The sequence below is a fragment of the Salmo salar genome, chromosome ssa16 (assembly GCF_905237065.1).
Source record: "Salmo salar chromosome ssa16, Ssal_v3.1, whole genome shotgun sequence".
NCBI classification, from domain to species: Eukaryota; Metazoa; Chordata; class Actinopteri; order Salmoniformes; family Salmonidae; genus Salmo; species Salmo salar.
This window is the reverse complement of record NC_059457.1, coordinates 94,146,262-94,169,068: the sequence shown is the minus strand read 5'-3', so window position 1 is coordinate 94,169,068 and position 22,807 is coordinate 94,146,262. Positions and strand designations below refer to the sequence as shown.

The window sequence follows — 22,807 nt, the reverse complement described above, 5'->3', positions numbered from 1 at the left end:
TCAGTCCAAAATAAAACAAAACTCCATTTAAAACTGGTTTATTCAGAGTGGGTCATTTGAAATGAGGGTAAAAAAGACAAATTGGTGGCAAAGATGTGTGAATTACTGGAAGAAATAATATCTATTTCCAGGGGCCGTCGGTAAGGCTAGTCCTTCATCCAGACTGGTTGATGTTTAAAGGTCAAAGGTCATAGCTGGCTCCAACTCTTCTGAGGCGTGTGTGTGTGTGTGTGTGTGTGCATGGTTGGTGGGAGTCATGTTGAGAATTTACACCATTGGGGTCAACCCCGAGGGACTCCAGTGTTGCCATGACGCCACCCAGACGATGGCATTTCCCCCCTCCGTCGCGTCGTTCTCTCAACCTCTCACGTTCTCATCGTTTTGATTTGATCTGGATAAAACAAACAAAAAAATAATCAGATCTCAAATTGTTCTCCAAGACAGGAGGGTTATAAGAGGTCATAAGAGGAGTTATGAACAGCGGAGGGTTTACAGGGATCTAGAGACACTATTATGGGGTTCTACTGCCAGTCCGGTGGACTATAGGTCCATTATGGGGTTCTACTGCCAGTCCGTTACACTAAACACTAAAGTGGACTAAAACAATATGGGGTTCTACTGCAGCGCACACTAAACACTAATGATGTGGACTAAAGGACCATTATGGGGTTCTACTGCCAGTCTACTACACTAATGATGTGGACTATAGGACCATTATGGGGTTCTACTGCCAGTCTACTACACTAAACACTAATGATGTGGACTAAAGGACCATTATGGGGTTCTACTGCCAGTCCGCTACACTAAACACTAATGATGTGGACTAAAGGACTATTATGGGGTTCTACTGCCAGTCTACTACACTAAACACTAATGATGTGGACTAAAGGACCATTATGGGGTTCTACTGCCAGTCTACTACACTAATGATGTGGACTAAAGGACCATTATGGGGGTTCTACTGCCAGTCTACTACACTAAACACTAATGATGTGGACTAAAGGACCATTATGGGGTTCTACTGCCAGTCTACTACACTAATGATGTGGACTAAAGGACCATTATGGGGTTCTACTGCCAGTCTACTACACTAAACACTAATGACGTGGACTAAAGGACCATTATGGGGTTCTACTGCCAGTCTGCTACACTAATGACGTGGACTAAAGTTCCGTTATGGGGTTCTACTGCCAGTCTACTACACTAATGATGTGGACTAAAGGACCATTATGGGGTTCTACTGCCAGTCCGTTACACTAATGATGTGGACTATAGGTCCATTATGGGGTTCTACTGCCAGTCCGTTACACTAAACACTAATGATGTGGACTAAAGGACCATTATGGGGTTCTACTGCCAGTCCGCTACACTAAACACTAATGATGTGGACTAAAGGACTATTATGGGGTTCTACTGCCAGTCTACTACACTAAACACTAATGATGTGGACTAAAGGACCATTATGGGGTTCTACTGCCAGTCTACTACACTAAACACTAATGATGTGGACTAAAGGACCATTATGGGGTTCTACTGCCAGTCTACTACACTAATGATGTGGACTAAAGGACCATTATGGGGTTCTACTGCCAGTCTACTACACTAAACACTAATGACGTGGACTAAAGGACCATTATGGGGTTCTACTGCCAGTCTTCTACACTAATGACGTGGACTAAAGTTCCGTTATGGGGTTCTACTGCCAGTCTACTACACTAATGATGTGGACTAAAGGACCATTATGGGGTTCTACTGCCAGTCTGCTACACTAATGATGTGGACTAAAGGACCATTATGGGGTTCTACTGCCAGTCTACTACACTAATGATGTGGACTAAAGGACCATTATGGGGTTCTACTGCCAGTCTACTACACTAATGATGTGGACTAAAGGACCATTATGGGGTTCTACTGCCAGTCTAATACACTAATGATGTGGACTAAAGGACCATTATGGGGTTCTACTGCCAGTCTGCTACACTAATGACGTGGACTAAAGGACCATTATGGGGTTCTACTGCCAGTCTACTACACTAAACACTAATGATGTGGACTAAAGGACCATTATGGGGTTCTACTGCCAGTCTACTACACTAAACACTAATGATGTGGACTAAAGGACCATTATGGGGTTCTACTGCCAGTCTACTACACTAATGATGTGGACTAAAGGTCCATTATGGGGTTCTACTGCCAGTCTACTACACTAAACACTAATGATGTGGACTAAAGGACCATTATGGGGTTCTACTGCCAGTCTACTACACTAAACACTAATGATGTGGACTAAAGGACAATTATGGGGTTCTACTGCCAGTCTGCTACACTAATGATGTGGACTAAAGGACCATTATGGGGTTCTACTGCCAGTCTACTACACTAATGATGTGGACTAAAGGACCATTATGGGGTTCTACTGCCAGTCTACTACACTAAACACTAATGACGTGGACTAAAGGACCATTATGGGGTTCTACTGCCAGTCCACTACACTAATGATGTGGACTAAAGGACCATTATGGGGTTCTACTGCCAGTCTACTACACTAATGATGTGGACTAAAGGACCATTATGGGGTTCTACTGCCAGTCTACTACACTAAACACTAATGATGTGGACTAAAGGACCATTATGGGGTTCTACTGCCAGTCTGCTACACTAATGATGTGGACTAAAGGACCATTATGGGGTTCTACTGCCAGTCCACTACACTAAACACTAATGATGTGGACTAAAGGACCATTATGGGGTTCTACTGCCAGTCTACTACACTAAACACTAATGATGTGGACTAAAGGACCATTATGGGGTTCTACTGCCAGTCTACTACACTAAACACTAATGATGTGGACTAAAGGACCATTATGGGGGTTCTACTGCCAGTCCGCTACACTAAACACTAATGATGTGGACTATAGGACCATTATGGGGTTCTACTGCCAGTCTGCTACACTAATGATGTGGACTAAAGGACCATTATGGGGTTCTACTGCCAGTCTGCTACACTAAACACTAATGATGTGGACTATAGGACCATTATGGGGTTCTACTGCCAGTCTGCTACACTAATGATGTGGACTATAGGACCATTATGGGGTTCTACTGCCAGTCTGCTTAACACTAATGATGTGGACTAAAGGACCATTATGGGGTTCTACTGCCAGTCTACTACACTAAACACTAATGATGTGGACTAAAGGACCATTATGGGGTTCTACTGCCAGTCTGCTAACACTAATGATGTGGACTAAAGGACAATTATGGGGTTCTACTGCCAGTCCGCTACACTAAACACTAATGAGGTGGACTAAAGGACAATTATGGGGTTCTACTGCCAGTCCGCTACACTAAACACTAATGATGTGGACTAAAGGACCATTATGGGGGTTCTACTGCCAGTCTGCTACACTAATGATGTGGACTAAAGGACCATTATGGGGTTCTACTGCCAGTCCACTACACTAAACACTAATGATGTGGACTAAAGGACCATTATGGGGTTCTACTGCCAGTCTACTACACTAAACACTAATGATGTGGACTAAAGGACCATTATGGGGTTCTACTGCCAGTCTACTACACTAAACACTAATGATGTGGACTAAAGGACCATTATGGGGTTCTACTGCCAGTCTACTACACTAAACACTAATGATGTGGACTAAAGGTCCATTATGGGGTTCTACTGCCAGTCTACTACAGTAATGACGTGGACTAAGGGACCATTATGGGGTTCTACTGCCAGTCTGCTACACTAAACACTAATGACATGGACTAAAGGACCATTATGGGGTTCTACTGCCAGTCTACTACACTAAACACTAATGATGTGGACTAAAGGACAATTATGGGGTTCTACTGCCAGTCTGCTACACTAAACACTAATGATGTGGACTAAAGGACCATTATGGGGGTTCTACTGCCAGTCTGCTACACTAATGATGTGGACTAAAGGACCATTATGGGGGTTCTACTGCCAGTCTACTACACTAAACACTAATGATGTGGACTAAAGGACCATTATGGGGTTCTACTGCCAGTCCGCTACACTAATGATGTGGACTAAAGGACCATTATGGGGGTTCTACTGCCAGTCTGCTACACTAAACACTAATGATGTGGACTAAAGGACCATTATGGGGGTTCTACTGCCAGTCTACTACACTAATGATGTGGACTAAAGGACCATTATGGGGTTCTACTGCCAGTCCACTACACTAAACACTAATGATGTGGACTAAAGGACCATTATGGGGGTTCTACTGCCAGTCTGCTACACTAATGATGTGGACTAAAGGACCATTATGGGGGTTCTACTGCCAGTCCGCTACACTAAACACTAATGATGTGGACTAAAGGACCATTATGGGGGTTCTACTGCCAGTCTGCTACACTAATGATGTGGACTAAAGGACCATTATGGGGTTCTACTGCCAGTCCACTACACGAAACACTAATGATGTGGACTAAAGGACCATTATGGGGGTTCTACTGCCAGTCTGCTACACTAATGATGTGGACTAAAGGACCATTATGGGGTTCTACTGCCAGTCCACTACACTAAACACTAATGATGTGGACTAAAGGACCATTATGGGGTTCTACTGCCAGTCTACTACACTAAACACTAATGATGTGGACTAAAGGACCATTATGGGGTTCTACTGCCAGTCCACTACACTAAACACTAATGATGTGGACTAAAGGTCCATTATGGGGTTCTACTGCCAGTCCGCTACACTAAACACTAATGATGTGGACTAAAGGTCCATTATGGGGTTCTACTGCCAGTCCGCTACACTAAACACTAATGATGTGGACTAAAGGACCATTATGGGGTTCTACTGCCAGTCTACTACACTAAACACTAATGATGTGGACTAAAGGACCATTATGGGGTTCTACTGCCAGTCCACTACACTAAACACTAATGATGTGGACTAAAGGTCCATTATGGGGTTCTACTGCCAGTCCGCTACACTAAACACTAATGATGTGGACTAAAGGTCCATTATGGGGTTCTACTGCCAGTCCGCTACACTAAACACTAATGATGTGGACTAAAGGACCATTATGGGGTTCTACTGCCAGTCTACTACACTAATGACATGGACTAAAGGACCATTATGGGGGTTCTACTGCCAGTCCGCTACACTAAACACTAATGATGTGGACTAAAGGACCATAATGGGGGTTCTACTACCAGTCTGCTACACTAATGATGTGGACTAAAGGACCATTATGGGGTTCTACTGCCAGTCCGCTACACTAAACACTAATGATGTGGACTAAAGGACCATAATGGGGGTTCTACTGCCAGTCCGCTACACTAAACACTAAATGGACGTAAAATACTCACAGGGTCATTTCATCTACAGATGGAAGTCAAAATGGAAATAAACCATGATTTAAATGAAGCTATCGTTTCCCATTCAGTGAGCTGAAACCATGACAGAGAGAGAGTGTGGAATGTCTGCTAATACCTTGCAGCCAGTCAACACCTTCTAGTAAACCCTCTCCTTTCACGGCGTCACTGGCACTGGAACAGACACAAAGAGAGCAAGTCAGTGAAAAACCAACGCTTCAACAACAATTAGATAAGGCAGCGTTTTGTCATATATATATTATTATATATATATATATATATATATATAAATAAAAGGCCTGTTCTGGAAGTTGGACAACAAAAAACCAGACGGTGTTAAATCTAAATGTACTGTAACTAACTGAATCGTGGAACCTGGTCGAGAAACGTGAAATGTGTGCCAACAATGGGATTCTGGGTGTTTTTGCAACGAGTCCATCTACCAGATGTGCCAGGGCTTGTCCTTGATTTTCTCCAGACAGAGGAGCTGGGACACCTTGACTGAAGAAAGGGCGTCTCTCACGTCCATCTTGTTGGCAAAGAACAGCAAGGGGATTCGCCGGTGCTTTATGTCTAAACACACGGAGAACGTTAGCATCAGGGACACAAACAACAGGCGGGATGTAGTGTCACCGGTCTACACACAATTACCCCATAATGTGGTGGTTGAGGAGTGTATAATGAGGAGGATGATTCACCTGGGTGGTTGAGGAGTGTATAATGAGGAGGATGATTCACCTGGGTGGCTGAGGAGTGTATAATGAGGAGGATGATTCACCTGGGTGGTTGAGGAGTGTATAATGAGGAGGGTGATTCACCTGGGTGGCTGAGGAGTGCATAATGAGGAGGATGATTCACCTGGGTGGTTGAGGAGTGTATAATGAGGAGGATGATTCACCTGGGTGGTTGAGGAGTGTATAATGAGGAGGGTGATTCACCTGGGTGGTTGAGGAGTGTATAATGAGGAGGATGATTCACCTGGGTGGTTGAGGAGTGTATAATGAGGAGGGTGATTCACCTGGGTGGTTGAGGAGTGTATAATGAGGAGGATGATTCACCTGGGTGGTTGAGGAGTGTATAATGAGGAGGATGATTCACCTGGGTGGTTGAGGAGTGTATAATGAGGAGGATGATTCACCTGGGTGGTTGAGGAGTGTATAATGAGGAGGATGATTCACCTGGGTGGTTGAGGAGTGTATAATGAGGTGGATGATTCACCTGGGTGGTTGAGGAGTGTATAATGAGGAGGATGATTCACCTGGGTGGTTGAGGAGTGTATAATGAGGAGGGTGATTCACCTGGGTGGTTGAGGAGTGTATAATGTGGTGGATGATTCACCTGGGTGGTTGAGGAGTGTATAATGAGGAGGATGATTCACCTGGGTGGTTGAGGAGTGTATAATGAGGAGGGTGATTCACCTGGGTGGCTGAGGAGTGCATAATGAGGAGGATGATTCACCTGGGTGGTTGAGGAGTGTATAATGAGGAGGATGATTCACCTGGGTGGTTGAGGAGTGTATAATGAGGAGGGTGATTCACCTGGGTGGTTGAGGAGTGTATAATGAGGAGGGTGATTCACCTGGGTGGTTGAGGAGTGTATAATGAGGAGGATGATTCACCTGGGTGGTTGAGGAGTGTATAATGAGGAGGGTGATTCACCTGGGTGGTTGAGGAGTGTATAATGAGGAGGGTGATTCACCTGGGTGGTTGAGGAGTGTATAATGAGGAGGGTGATTCACCTGGGTGGCTGAGGAGTGTATAATGAGGAGGGTGATTCACCTGGGTGGTTGAGGAGTGTATAATGAGGAGGATGATTCACCTGGGTGGTTGAGGAGTGTATAATGAGGGAGGGTGATTCACCTGGGTGGCTGAGGAGTGTATAATGAGGAGGGTGATTCACCTGGGTGGTTGAGGAGTGTATAATGAGGAGGATGATTCACCTGGGTGGTTGAGGAGTGTATAATGAGGAGGATGATTCACCTGGGTGGTTGAGGAGTGTATAATGAGGAGGGTGATTCACCTGGGTGGTTGAGGAGTGTATAATGAGGAGGGTGATTCACCTGGGTGGTTGAGGAGTGTATAATGTGTGGATGATTCACCTGGGTGGTTGAGGAGTGTATAATGTGTGGATGATTCACCTGGGTGGTTGAGGAGTGTATAATGAGGAGGATGATTCACCTGGGTGGTTGAGGAGTGTATAATGTGTGGATGATTCACCTGGGTGGTTGAGGAGTGTATAATGAGGAGGGTGATTCACCTGGGTGGCTGAGGAGTGTAAAATGAGGAGGATGATTCACCTGGGTGGTTGAGGAGTGTATAATGAGGAGGATGATTCACCTGGGTGGTTGAGGAGTGTATAATGAGGAGGGTGATTCACCTGGGTGGCTGAGGAGTGTATAATGAGGAGGGTGATTCACCTGGGTGGTTGAGGAGTGTATAATGAGGAGGATGATTCACCTGGGTGGTTGAGGAGTGTATAATGAGGAGGGTGATTCACCTGGGTGGTTGAGGAGTGTATAATGAGGAGGATGATTCACCTGGGTGGTTGAGGAGTGTATAATGTGTGGATGATTCACCTGGGTGGTTGAGGAGTGTATAATGATGTGGATGATTCACCTGGGTGGTTGAGGAGTGTATAATGAGGAGGATGATTCACCTGGGTGGTTGAGGAGTGTATAATGTGTGGATGATTCACCTGGGTGGTTGAGGAGTGTATAATGAGGAGGGTGATTCACCTGGGTGGCTGAGGAGTGTATAATGAGGAGGATGATTCACCTGGGTGGTTGAGGAGTGTATAATGAGGAGGGTGATTCACCTGGGTGGTTGAGGAGTGTATAATGAGGAGGATGATTCACCTGGGTGGTTGAGGAGTGTATAATGAGGAGGATGATTCACCTGGGTGGTTGAGGAGTGTATAATGAGGAGGGTGATTCACCTGGGTGGTTGAGGAGTGTATAATGAGGAGGATGATTCACCTGGGTGGTTGAGGAGTGTATAATGTGTGGATGATTCACCTGGGTGGTTGAGGAGTGTATAATGTGTGGATGATTCACCTGGGTGGTTGAGGAGTGTATAATGAGGAGGATGATTCACCTGGGTGGTTGAGGAGTGTATAATGTGTGGATGATTCACCTGGGTGGTTGAGGAGTGTATAATGAGGAGGGTGATTCACCTGGGTGGCTGAGGAGTGTAAAATGAGGAGGATGATTCACCTGGGTGGTTGAGGAGTGTATAATGAGGAGGATGATTCACCTGGGTGGTTGAGGAGTGTATAATGAGGAGGGTGATTCACCTGGGTGGCTGAGGAGTGTATAATGAGGAGGGTGATTCACCTGGGTGGTTGAGGAGTGTATAATGAGGAGGATGATTCACCTGGGTGGTTGAGGAGTGTATAATGAGGAGGGTGATTCACCTGGGTGGTTGAGGAGTGTATAATGAGGAGGATGATTCACCTGGGTGGTTGAGGAGTGTATAATGTGTGGATGATTCACCTGGGTGGTTGAGGAGTGTATAATGTGTGGATGATTCACCTGGGTGGTTGAGGAGTGTATAATGAGGAGGATGATTCACCTGGGTGGTTGAGGAGTGTATAATGTGTGGATGATTCACCTGGGTGGTTGAGGAGTGTATAATGAGGAGGGTGATTCACCTGGGTGGCTGAGGAGTGTAAAATGAGGAGGATGATTCACCTGGGTGGTTGAGGAGTGTATAATGAGGAGGATGATTCACCTGGGTGGTTGAGGAGTGTATAATGAGGAGGATGTTTCACCTGGGTGGTTGAGGAGTGTATAATGAGGAGGATGATTCACCTGGGTGGTTGAGGAGTGTATAATGAGGAGGATGATTCACCTGGGTGGTTGAGGAGTGTATAATGAGGAGGATGATTCACCTGGGTGGTTGAGGAGTGTATAATGAGGAGGATGATTCACCTGGGTGGTTGAGGAGTGTATAATGAGGAGGATGATTCACCTGGGTGGTTGAGGAGTGTATAATGAGGAGGATGATTCACCTGGGTGGTTGAGGAGTGTATAATGAGGAAGATGATTCACCTGGGTGGTTGAGGAGTGTATAATGAGGAGGATGATTCACCTGGGTGGTTGAGGAGTGTATAATGAGGATGATGATTCACCTGGGTGGTTGAGGAGTGTATAATGAGGAGGGTGATTCACCTGGGTGGTTGAGGAGTGTATAATGTGTTGGATGATTCACCTGGGTGGTTGAGGAGTGTATAATGAGGAGGGTGATTCACCTGGGTGGTTGAGGAGTGTATAATGAGGGAGGATGATTCACCTGGGTGGTTGAGGAGTGTATAATGAGGAGGATGATTCACCTGGGTGGTTGAGGAGTGTATAATGAGGAGGATGATTCACCTGGGTGGTTGAGGAGTGTATAATGAGGAGGATGATTCACCTGGGTGGTTGAGGAGTGTATAATGAGGAGGATGATTCACCTGGGTGGTTGAGGAGTGTATAATGAGGAGGATGATTCACCTGGGTGGTTGAGGAGTGTATAATGAGGGAGGATGATTCACCTGGGTGGTTGAGGAGTGTATAATGAGGAGGATGATTCACCTGGGTGGTTGAGGAGTGTATAATGAGGAGGATGATTCACCTGGGTGGTTGAGGAGTGTATAATGAGGAGGATGATTCACCTGGGTGGTTGAGGAGTGTATAATGAGGAGGATGATTCACCTGGGTGGTTGAGGAGTGTATAATGAGGAGGATGATTCACCTGGGTGGTTGAGGAGTGTATAATGAGGATGATGATTCACCTGGGTGGTTGAGGAGTGTATAATGAGGAGGGTGATTCACCTGGGTGGTTGAGGAGTGTATAATGTGTTGGATGATTCACCTGGGTGGTTGAGGAGTGTATAATGAGGAGGGTGATTCACCTGGGTGGTTGAGGAGTGTATAATGAGGAGGATGATTCACCTGGGTGGTTGAGGAGTGTATAATGAGGAGGATGATTCACCTGGGTGGTTGAGGAGTGTATAATGAGGAGGATGATTCACCTGGGTGGTTGAGGAGTGTATAATGAGGAGGATGATTCACCTGGGTGGTTGAGGAGTGTATAATGAGGAGGATGATTCACCTGGGTGGTTGAGGAGTGTATAATGAGGAGGATGATTCACCTGGGTGGTTGAGGAGTGTATAATGAGGAGGATGATTCACCTGGGTGGTTGAGGAGTGTATAATGAGGAGGATGATTCACCTGGGTGGCTGAGGAGTGTATAATGAGGAGGGTGATTCACCTGGGTGGCTGAGGAGTGTATAATGTGTTGGATGATTCACCTGGGTGGTTGAGGAGTGTATAATGAGGAGGATGATTCACCTGGGTGGTTGAGGAGTGTATAATGAGGGAGGATGATTCACCTGGGTGGTTGAGGAGTGTATAATGAGGAGGATGATTCACCTGGGTGGTTGAGGAGTGTATAATGAGGAGGATGATTCACCTGGGTGGTTGAGGAGTGTATAATGAGGAGGATGATTCACCTGGGTGGTTGAGGAGTGTATAATGGAGGATGATTCACCTGGGTGGTTGAGGAGTGTATAATGGAGGATGATTCACCTGGGTGGTTGAGGAGTGTATAATGGAGGATGATTCACCTGGGTGGTTGAGGAGTGTATAATGAGGAGGATGATTCACCTGGGTGGTTGAGGAGTGTATAATGAGGAGGATGATTCACCTGGGTGGTTGAGGAGTGTATAATGAGTTGGATGATTCACCTGGGTGGTTGAGGAGTGTATAATGAGGAGGATGATTCACCTGGGTGGTTGAGGAGTGTATAATGAGGAGGATGATTCACCTGGGTGGTTGAGGAGTGTATAATGAGGAGGATGATTCACCTGGGTGGTTGAGGAGTGTATAATGAGGAGGATGATTCACCTGGGTGGTTGAGGAGTGTATAATGAGGAGGATGATTCACCTGGGTGGTTGAGGAGTGTATAATGAGGAGGATGATTCACCTGGGTGGTTGAGGAGTGTATAATGAGGAGGATGATTCACCTGGGTGGTTGAGGAGTGTATAATGAGGAGGATGATTCACCTGGGTGGTTGAGGAGTGTATAATGAGGAGGATGATTCACCTGGGTGGTTGAGGAGTGTATAATGAGGAGGATGATTCACCTGGGTGGTTGAGGAGTGTATAATGAGGAGGATGATTCACCTGGGTGGTTGAGCAGTGTATCCAGTTCTTCTTTAGCGACCACCATCCTCAACTTGTCTCCACTGTCCACCACAAAGATGATGGCTTGACCCTCCCTGGGGGGGAGAGAGGTCAACACGACTCACTGTCAGTACTACCTACCGTGTGTGTGTGTGTGTGTGTGTGTGTGTGTGTGTGTGTGTGTGTGTGTGTGTGTGTGTGTCTGTGTGTTTATCACTGTGTGTGTGTGTCTGAACAGACTCACTTGTAGTAATGTTCCCAGAGGTTTCTGTATCGCCCTTGGCCAGACATGTCGAACACTGTGAAGGAGAGACTGGAGAGAAGAGGAGGATTTAGACTGGAGAGAAGAGGAGGATTTAGACTGGAGAGAAGAGGAGGATTTAGACTGGAGAGAAGAGAAGGTTTTAGACTGGAGAGAAGAGGAGGATTTAGACTGGAGAGAAGAGGAGAATATAGAAGACTGGAGAGAAGAGGAGAATATAGAAGACTGGAGAGAAGAGAAGGATTTAGACTGGAGAGAAGTGGAGGATTTAGAAGACTGGAGAGAAGTGGAGGATTTAGAAGACTGGAGAGAAGAGGAGGATTTAGAAGACTGGAGAGAAGAGAAGGATTTAGAAGACTGGAGAGAAGAGGAGAATATAGAAGACTGGAGAGAAGAGGAGAATATAGAAGACTGGAGAGAAGAGGAGGATTTAGACTGGAGAGAAGAGAAGGTTTTAGACTGGAGAGAAGAGGAGGATTTAGACTGGAGAGAAGAGGAGGATTTAGACTGGAGAGAAGAGGAGAATATAGAAGACTGGAGAGAAGAGAAGGATTTAGACTGGAGAGAAGTGGAGGATTTAGAAGACTGGAGAGAAGTGGAGGATTTAGAAGACTGGAGAGAAGAGGAGGATTTAGAAGACTGGAGAGAAGAGGAGGATTTAGAAGACTGGAGAGAAGAGAAGGATTTAGAAGACTGGAGAGAAGAGAAGGATTTAGAAGACTGGAGAGAAGAGGAGAATATAGAAGACTGGAGAGAAGAGGAGAATATAGAAGACTGGAGAGAAGAGGAGGATTTAGACTGGAGAGAAGAGGAGGTTTTAGACTGGAGAGAAGAGGAGGATTTAGACTGGAGAGAAGAGGAGGATTTAGACTGGAGAGAAGAGGAGGATTTAGACTGGAGAGAAGAGGAGAATATAGAAGACTGGAGAGAAGAGGAGGATTTAGACTGGAGAGAAGAGAAGGTTTTAGACTGGAGAGAAGAGGAGGATTTAGACTGGAGAGAAGAGGAGCTTTTAGACTGGAGAGAAGAGGAGGATTTAGACTGGAGAGAAGAGGAGGATTTAGACTGGAGAGAAGAGGAGGATTTAGAAGACTGGAGAGAAGAGGAGGATTTAGAAGACTGGAGAGAAGAGGAGGATTTAGAAGACTGGAGAGAAGAGGAGGATTTAGAAGACTGGAGAGAAGAGAAGGATTTAGAAGACTGGAGAGAAGAGGAGGATTTAGAAGACTGGAGAGAAGAGGAGGATTTAGAAGACTGGAGAGAAGAGGAGGATTTAGAAGACTGGAGAGAAGAGGAGCTTTTAGACTGGAGAGAAGAGGAGGATTTAGACTGGAGAGAAGAGGAGGATTTAGAAGACTGGAGAGAAGAGGAGGATTTAGACTGGAGAGAAGAGGAGGATTTAGACTGGAGAGAAGAGGAGGATTTAGAAGACTGGAGAGAAGAGGAGGATTTAGAAGACTGGAGAGAAGAGGAGGATTTAGAAGACTGGAGAGAAGAGGAGCTTTTAGACTGGAGAGAAGAGGAGGATTTAGAAGACTGGAGAGAAGAGGAGGATTTAGAAGACTGGGGAGAAGAGGAGGATTTAGACTGGAGAGAAGAGGAGGATTTAGACTGGAGAGAAGAGGAGGATTTAGACTGGAGAGAAGAGGAGGATTTAGAAGACTGGAGAGAAGAGGAGGATTTAGAAGACTGGAGAGAAGAGGAGGATTCATTGATTACCTTGATGTCTTGAACTTCTCTATGCTGAAGCCAATGGTCGGGACGATGTCTTGTGTCTGGGCCTGCATGACACAGGAACGCATTAGTATTGGTTAATTAAACAGGAATAGATTAAACAGGAATACATTAGTAATGGTTAATTAAACAGGAATAGATTAGTAGTGGTTAATTAAACAGGAATAGATTAGTAATGGTTAATTAAACAGGAATAGATTAGTAGTGGTTAATTAAACAGGAATAGATTAGTAGTGGTTAATTAAACAGGAATAGATTAGTAGTGGTTAATTAAACAGGAATAGATTAAACAGGAATAGATTAGTAGTGGTTAATTAAACAGGAATAGATTAGTAGTGGTTAATTAAACAGGAATAGATTGGTAGTGGTTAATTAAACAGGAATAGATTAAACAGGAATAGATTAAACAGGAATAGATTAGTAGTGGTTAATTAAACAGGAATAGATTAGTAGTGGTTAATTAAACAGGAATAGATTAGTAGTGGTTAATTAAACAGGAATAGATTAGTAGTGGTTAATTAAACAGGAATAGATTAGTAGTGGTTAATTAAACAGGAATAGATTAGTAGTGGTTAATTAAACAGGAATAGATTAAACAGGAATAGATTAGTAGTGGTTAATTAAACAGGAATAGATTAGTAGTGGTTAATTAAACAGGAATAGATTAGTAGTGGTTAATTAAACAGGAATAGATTAGTAGTGGTTAATTAAACAGGAATAGATTAGTAGTGGTTAAACGGAATAGATTAAACAGGAATAGATTAGTAGTGGTTAATTAAACAGGAATAGATTAGTAGTGGTTAATTAAACAGGAATAGATTAGTAGTGGTTAATTAAACAGGAATAGATTAGTAGTGGTTAATTAAACAGGAATAGATTAGTAGTGGTTAATTAAACAGGAATAGATTAGTAGTGGTTAATTAAACAGGAATAGATTAGTAGTGGTTAATTAAACAGGGAATAGATTAAACAGGAATAGATTAGTAGTGGTTAATTAAACAGGAATAGATTAGTAGTGGTTAATTAAACAGGAATAGATTAGTAATGGTTAATTAAACAGGAATAGATTAGTAGTGGTTAATTAAACAGGAATAGATTAGTAGTGGTTAATTACACAGGAATAGATTAAACAGGAATAGATTAGTAGTGGTTAATTAAACAGGAATAGATTAGTAGTGGTTAATTAAACAGGAATAGATTAGTAGTGGTTAATTAAACAGGAATAGATTAGTAGTGGTTAATTAAACAGGAATAGATTAGTAGTGGTTAATTAAACAGGAATAGATTAGTAGTGGTTAATTAAACAGGAATAGATTAAACAGGAATAGATTAGTAGTGGTTCATTAAACAGGAATAGATTAGTAGTGGTTCATTAAACAGGAATAGATTAGTAGTGGTTAATTAAACAGGAATAGATTAAACAGGAATAGATTAGTAGTGGTTCATTAAACAGGAATAGATTAGTAGTGGTTAATTAAACAGGAATAGATTAGTAGTGGTTAATTAAACAGGAATAGATTAGTAGTGGTTCATTAAACAGGAATAGATTAGTAGTGGTTAATTAAACAGGAATCGATTAGTAGTGGTTAATTAAACAGGAATAGATTAGTAGTGGTTAATTAAACAGGAATAGATTAGTAATGGTTAATTAAACAGGAATAGATTAGTAATGGTTAATTAAACAGGAATAGATTAGTAATGGTTAATTAAACAGGAATAGATTAAACAGGAATAGATTAGTAGTGGTTAATTACACAGGAATAGATTAAACAGGAATAGATTAGTAGTGGTTAATTAAACAGGAATAGATTAGTAATGGTTAATTACACAGGAATAGATTAAACAGGAATAGATTAGTAGTGGTTCATTAAACAGGAACAGATTAGTAGTGGTTAATTAAACAGGAATAGATTAGTAGTGGTTAATTAAACAGGAATAGATTAGTAATGGTTAATTAAACAGGAACAGATTAGGGGAACCGTACTGATTAAGGCCATTTGAATTCAAGGGAGGGAACAAAACTATTTCTGCTGTTTAATGTTTCTATGAATTAATCTGGCCGTTCTATCCAGAGCTGATTGTACACTAAACCATTACGGTTAAGTGTTAAGTATTGTTAAGTTTTTGACAATTATGTGTAAGTTCCCACCAGTGGCCAATTCCCAAAGCGCCAACATCATTTAGTGACCTACAACAAGATAATAGATTTCAGGAATTATTAAAGAAATGTCTCGTTTTACTGTTAAATTAACCTTCCATTGTTACATCGAGTTATTTTGGTTCAGATTTAAAAACTACAGTTGTGCATCTAGACATGAAGCCTTTACCAAGACCAGAAACCATCAGGACATGAAGCCTTTACCAAGACCAGAAACCATCAGGACATGAAGCCTTTACCAAAGACCAGAAACCATCAGGACATGAAGCCTTTACCAAAGACCAGAAACCATCAGGACATGAAGCCTTTACCAAAGACCAGAAACCATCAGGACATGAAGCCTTTACCAAAGACCAGAAACCATCAGGACATGAAGCCTTTACCAAAGACCAGAAACCATCAGGACATGAAGCCTTTACCAAGACCAGAAACCATCAGGACATGAAGCCTTTACCAAAGACCAGAAACCATCAGGACATGAAGCCTTTACCAAAGACCAGAAACCATCAGGACATGAAGCCTTTACCAAAGACCAGAAACCATCAGGACATGAAGCCTTTACCAAGACCAGAAACCATCAGGACATGAAGCCTTTACCAAAGACCAGAAACCATCAGGACATGAAGCCTTTACCAAAGACCAGAAACCATCAGGACATGAAGCCTTTACCAAGACCAGAAACCATCAGGACATGAAGCCTTTACCAAAGACCAGAAACCATCAGGACATGAAGCCTTTACCAAAGACCAGAAACCATCAGGACATGAAGCCTTTACCAAAGACCAGAAACCATCAGGACATGAAGCCTTTACCAAGACCAGAAACCATCAGGACATGAAGCCTTTACCAAAGACCAGAAACCATCAGGACATGAAGCCTTTACCAAAGACCAGAAACCATCAGGACATGAAGCCTTTACCAAGACCAGAAACCATCAGGACATGAAGCCTTTACCAAGACCAGAAACCATCAGGACATGAAGCCTTTACCAAAGACCAGAAACCATCAGGACATGAAGCCTTTACCAAAGACCAGAAACCATCAGGACATGAAGCCTTTACCAAGACCAGAAACCATCAGGACATGAAGCCTTTACCAAAGACCAGAAACCATCAGGACATGAAGCCTTTACCAAGACCAGAAACCATCAGGACATGAAGCCTTTACCAAGACCAGAAACCATCAGGACATGAAGCCTTTACCAAGACCAGAAACCATCAGGACATGAAGCCTTTACCAAAGACCAGAAACCATCAGGACATGAAGCCTTTACCAAGACCAGAAACCATCAGGACATGAAGCCTTTACCAAAGACCAGAAACCATCAGGACATGAAGCCTTTACCAAAGACCAGAAACCATCAGGACATGAAGCCTTTACCAAAGACCAGAAACCATCAGGACATGAAGCCTTTACCAAGACCAGAAACCATCAGGACATGAAGCCTTTACCAAGACCAGAAACCATCAGGACATGAAGCCTTTACCAAAGACCAGAAACCATCAGGACATGAAGCCTTTACCAAGACCAGAAACCATCAGGACATGAAGCCTTTACCAAGACCAGAAACCATCAGGAACAACTAGAAACCTCTGGACTGTCTCCAAGACGTTTGGAGGGGACAGGAAGTGGTTGATGCAGAGAGAGAGAGAAGAAGAAGACCAGGGGTGAAGGATATCAGGGATAGATGACCTCCAAGACGTTTGGAGTGGACAGGAAGTGGTTGATGCAGAGAGAGAGAGAAGAAGAAGACCAGGGGTGAAGGATATCAGGGATAGATGACCTCCAAGGCGTTTGGAGTGGACAGGAAGTGATTGATGCAGAGAGAGAGAGAAGAAGACCAGGGGTGAAGGAAATCAGGGATAGATGACCTCCAAGGCGTTTGGAGTGGACAGGAAGTGGTTGATGCAGAGAGAGAGAGAGAGAAGAAGACCAGGGGTGAAGGAAATCAGGGATAGATGACCTCCAAGACGTTTGGAGGGGACAGGAAGTGATTGATGCAGAGAGAGAGAGAGAAGAAGACCAGGGGTGAAGGAAATCAGGGATAGATGACCTCCAAGGCGTTTGGAGTGGACAGGAAGTGGTTGATGAGAGAGAGAGAGAGAGAGAGAGAGAAGAAGACCAGGGGTGAAGGAAATCAGGGATAGATGACCTCCAAGGCGTTTGGAGTGGACAGGAAGTGATTGATGCAGAGAGAGAGAGAGAGAGAAGAAGACCAGGGGTGAAGGAAATCAGGGATAGATGACCTCCAAGGCGTTTGGAGTGGACAGGAAGTGGTTGATGCAGAGAGAGAGAGAGAGAAGAAGACCAGGGGTGAAGGAAATCAGGGATAGATGACCTCCAAGACGTTTGGAGTGGACAGGAAGTGATTGATGAGAGAGAGAGAGAGAAGAAGACCAGGGGTGAAAGAAATCAGGGATAGATGACCTACAGGGGTGGATAAACATGCTAACAAGTTAGGGACTTGAAGATGACTATTGTGCGACTCCTCATGCAGTTAGGGTCGGGGCATTGTCCTACTGTTGACCTTCATTCATCCAGGTGATTCTGTTAATTGGTCCACCACCTGTACCTTTGTAATACAACAGTAGAGAAGGCCATTTGAAACTGTCTTCAGACAGGCTTTAGGAAGACAAGTTGAACTAATTAACAAGAAGAGCAGGTGAATCAACATTCAATAATGAATTGAAAGTTGTGTGTTCGTTTGGGTCGTTGTTGCATGGCCTCTTACAGATCCTCCATCCATGACCTCACTTCCTGTTGCAGGACATCTCTATTCTACACATTACAGATCCTCCATCTCCTCCTCTCTTCCTGTAGCAACACTTCTCTATTCTACACATTACAGATCCTCCATCTCCTCCTCTCTCTCTCTCTCTCCATCTCCTCCTCTCTCTCTCTCCATCTACTCCTCTCTCTCTCTCCATCTACTCCTCTCTCTCTCTCTCCATCTCCTCCTCTCTCTCATCTCCTCCTCTCTCTCATCTCCTATCTCCTGCTCTCTCTCATCTCCTCCTCTCTTTCTCTCCATCTCCTCCTCTCTCCCTCCATCTCCTCCTCTCTTTCTCCTCCTCTCTCCCTCCATCTCCTCCTCTCTCCCTCCATCTCCTCCTCTCTCTCCATCTCTTCCTCTCTCTCCCAAATCTCTCTCTCCATCTCCTCCTCTCTCCCTCCATCTCCTCCTCTCTCCCTCCATCTCCTCCTCTCTCTCTCTCTCTCTCTCCCCCATCTCCTCCTCTCTCCCTGCAGTGTCTCCTTGTTCCTCTCTCCACCATCCCTCTTCAGGAGGACATGGAATCTGTACCCTCTGAAAACCAGTAACTATACTGACTTACTCTAATCCTAAAGTGTCTTCATTTTTTACACCTGTATATATATATATAGTCATACTATATCACAGCAAACCACTAACTCATTCTCATGTCGGCCATGAAGTAAGCAGGCCTGATCGATCCAGGCTACTAGCGTAGACTTACATTGAACGGTTTGAGTTGGTTGATGATGGTGGTCTTGCCGCTGTTGTCCAATCCCAGACACAGAACATTCACTTCCTTCTTCTTCAGCCCCAGCCAGCCGGCTAGTTTATCAAACAAACCCATTGTTATTCCGTCTTATTCCCGGTGGGGTCTCTGTTGAATAAAAATATACATATATATATATATATTATATTATAGCAGCTAAGACCTTCACAAAGACATAAACGTGTGACAACTGCAAATCCGGGGCGTAGGGCCTAATCATTAGTCCAAACAACCCGGGGCGTAGGGTCTAATCATTAGTCCAAACAACCCGGGCGTAGGGTCTAATCAGTAGTCCAAACAACCCGGGGCGTAGGGCCTAATCATTAGTCCAAACAACCCGGGGCGTAGGGCCTAATCATTAGTCCAAACAACCCGGGGTGTAGGGCCTAATCATTAGTCCAAACAACCCGGGGCGTAGGGCCTAATCATTAGTCCAAACAACCCGGGGCGTAGGGTCTAATCATTAGTCCAAACAACCCGGGCGTAGGGCCTAATCATTAGTCCAAACAACCCGGGCGTAGGGTCTAATCAGTAGTCCAAACAACCCGGGCGTAGGGTCTAATCATTAGTCCAAACAACCCGGGCGTAGGGTCTAATCATTAGTCCAAACAACCCGGGCGTAGGGGTCTAATCATTAGTCCAAACAACCCGGGCGTAGGGTCTAATCATTAGTCCAAACAACCCGGGGCGTAGGGTCTAATCATTAGTCCCAACAACCTGGGGTGTAGGGCCTAATCATTAGTCCAAACAACCCGGGACGTAGGGTCTAATCATTAGTCCAAACAACCCGGGCGTAGGGTCTAATCATTAGTCCAAACAACCCGGGCGTAGGGTCTAATCATTAGTCCAAACAACCCGGGCGTAGGGCCTAATCATTAGTCCAAACAACCCGGGGCGTAGGGTCTAATCATTAGTCCAAACAACCCGGGGCGTAGGGCCTAATCATTAGTCCAAACAACCCGGGGCGTAGGGCCTAATCATTAGTCCAAACAACCCGGGGCGTAGGGCCTAATCATTAGTCCAAACGACCCGGGGCGTAGGGCCTAATCATTAGTCCAAACAACCCGGGGCGTAGGGCCTAATCATTAGTCCAAACGACCCGGGGCGTAGGGCCTAATCATTAGTCCAAACAACCCGGGGCGTAGGGCCTAATCATTAGTCCAAACAACCCGGGGCGTAGGGCCTAATCATTAGTCCAAACATCCCGGGGCGTAGGGTCTAATCATTAGTCCAAACGACCCGGGGCGTAGGTCCTAATCAGTAGTCCAAACAGTTGCAAAACGAGTTTCTATCGGACAAATTCAGGTAGGACTCCGACATTGTTCGTCCTAATACTTCTATATTTCATAATTCCATTCTTGTACTTTTTAGATTAGTGTATATTGTTAGATAGTACTGCACTGCTGGAGCTAGGAACAAAACCATTTCACTACACTGGCAATAACATCTGCTAAATATGTGTACGCGACCAATAAAAACGTTTTGCAACAGAATTCGGCATAATGAGTACGCCCCGCAGGTATGTATCCACAGACATCCACATAGCATGGTAAGAGAGCAGCCTCCACTGGTGCAAAGTTAGATGGTGATGCAATTTATGATTTTCGCATTCCCCCCTTTTTCATTTAACCAAAATGTTCAACCCACACTCTGACCTGTTCCTCTCTAGGTTTCTTCCTAGGTTCTGGCCTTTCTAGGGAGTTTTTCCTAGCCACCGTGCTTCTACACCTGCATTGCTTGCTGTTTGGGGTTTTAGGCTGGGTTTCTGTACAGCACTTTGAGATATCAGCTGATGTAAGAAGGGCTTTATAAATGCATTTGATTTGACCTGCGAAAGGCAGCAATACGCAACACAGCGTCTAGTCTACCGGAAATTCACACGAAGAAGAAGAAGAGGGTTTAGCCGCTAGCTAGCCGACTGGCTAACTTAGCATTTACAATAGTTACAGCGAGCGCCACACGTAGAAATATGTTTTTCTTCTTCCAGATCATCACATTTAGGGTAGTTTAGGGTCTCGTTTTGATTCGTAGCTAATGCGTCAGCAACAACGAAAGAGAATGAAGTTGACACCCTTTCTGATGTAGCTAGCTAGCTAACTAGTTAGCGTAACATGCTAGGATAGCTAGCTAACTGTTAATAATACATTAGCAAACTGACGTTAGCTAGCCATCTGGTTAGATAGTTAGCAGCGTGACTAGCTAGCTATTTTAATAAACCTTCATCCTTGGACCTAGTTTACCAAAACGTAGCTTGACCAGTTTTGAGTTGACTAAACTGGGTTTAATGGGATGTACTCAATGTGCCTATAATCTCATTGAAAGAAACGATAGCTAGCTAGCTAGCCTAGCAAACGTTAGCTATCTTCTTCCAGCAGCATATGTGCAATGTATCTTCTCTTTACCTTGTAAGAGATCTTTTGTACGATTCTTCTAACTTTTTTTTTTTCTTTCTTTCTTCAAATATCAAACGTTTCGTTTCGAAACCCTCCCAGTCATAACGATGACATGTTGATATTGTCAGTCATTTCTCTGGTCACAACATGCCAGTGTTTTGGTCCTCAGGAAGCACTGGGAGTTTACACGGCGTTGTCTGGACGACGGACACGACGTACATAAGACTTTATGTATCTGGCTCAAGTGCACCATCCACTGGATATCATGGGCATTACAACCAATTTAGATTTTAGTCATTTAGCAGACGCTCTTATCCAGAGCGACATACAAATAGTGAATGCATAGATTTCCTACATTTTTCCCCCCCATACTGGTCCCCCGTGGGAATCGAACCCACAACCCTGGCGTTGCAAACACCATGCTCTACCAACTGAGCCACACGGGACCAATGATGACAGACCACCTTTTTTTTTTACCATAAAATGACTAAATCACACCAATAGGAAGAATATCTTAATAGTTGAGTCAAAATGATGGCAATACTATATAACAACGTCACCCCCCCCAGTAGAACGTACATTTATTACATTTTTACAAACACCCAGCCTACAAGGCTTTTATTGATCACCAGTTAGGGCGTACAATGTCCCTTAATAAATTATACAAAAATACATTTGAAAATTGTAAGGAGGAAGAAGAAGAAAAAAAAAGCATTCGTAATGTGTATATGTATGCTACTACAGATCCCAGAGTGCATTGCTGGGATGGGAGGGAGGAAGTGATGTCGACCCCCCCCCCCCCAAACCGTCCTGAGCACCTGTTGCACAGATCCACTCCATGAGAGCTCTCAATGTCAGGATAATATGTGAGGATCTGTCCAGCAACAGCGATGAATGAGGACGATGATTGGTGTGTGTGTGTGTGTGCGCGCTTGCGTGGGAGGGGGAGAGAGAAAGAGGACATTCTTATCATTCACCCTAGTCAAGTGTGTTATCTGAGTCTATTTAACCTGTCAGTGTGAATATTGATGTATCTGTCTGAGTCTTAACCATTTGAGTCTATTTAACTGTCAGTTTGAATATTGATGTATCTGTCTGAGTCTATTTAACCTGTCAGTGTGAATATTGATGTATCTGTCTGAGTCTATTTAACCTACAGGAGGGTATCTCTCCAGGAACAGGGTTGGAGTTAAAACCTCCAGGAACAGG

General features: G+C 44.1%; 1 protein-coding gene across 2 annotated transcripts; it reads right to left on the bottom strand.

Annotated features, from left to right (window-relative positions):
- Positions 1–22: 22 nt before the first annotated feature.
- Positions 23–21,872, bottom strand: LOC106575015 (ADP-ribosylation factor-like protein 6). Of its 2 annotated transcripts, XM_045698434.1 has the most exons (8): positions 21,608–21,822; positions 19,161–19,313; positions 13,512–13,573; positions 11,775–11,843; positions 11,531–11,625; positions 5,809–5,938; positions 5,484–5,539; positions 23–391 (listed from the first exon to the last, which is right to left on the bottom strand). In XM_045698434.1, exons 2-8 carry the CDS (start codon positions 19,281–19,283, stop codon positions 366–368), a joined length of 561 nt encoding a protein of 186 aa, XP_045554390.1. In that variant the 5' UTR covers positions 19,284–19,313; positions 21,608–21,822; the 3' UTR covers positions 23–365. The 2 variants fall into 2 exon arrangements, with proteins under 2 accessions (XP_045554390.1, XP_045554391.1); XM_045698435.1 differs by lacking the exon at positions 23–391 and having other exon boundaries at positions 11,491–11,625; positions 21,608–21,872.
- Between the last annotated feature and the right edge of the window lie 935 nt (positions 21,873–22,807).

Bases quoted from the DNA above. Each gene is read 5' to 3' on its own strand.
- LOC106575015 (XM_045698434.1), bottom strand. From the start codon at position 19,283: ATGGGTTTGTTTGATAAACTAGCCGGCTGGCTGGGGCTGAAGAAGAAG. The intron at 5,939-11,530 runs GTGAATCATCCT...CCGTGTGTTTAG, and splicing joins TACACTGCTCAACCACCCAG to ACATAAAGCACCGGCGAATC. The intron at 5,540-5,808 runs GTAGATGGACTC...TGTCTGTTCCAG, and splicing joins GACAAGCCCTGGCACATCTG to TGCCAGTGACGCCGTGAAAG.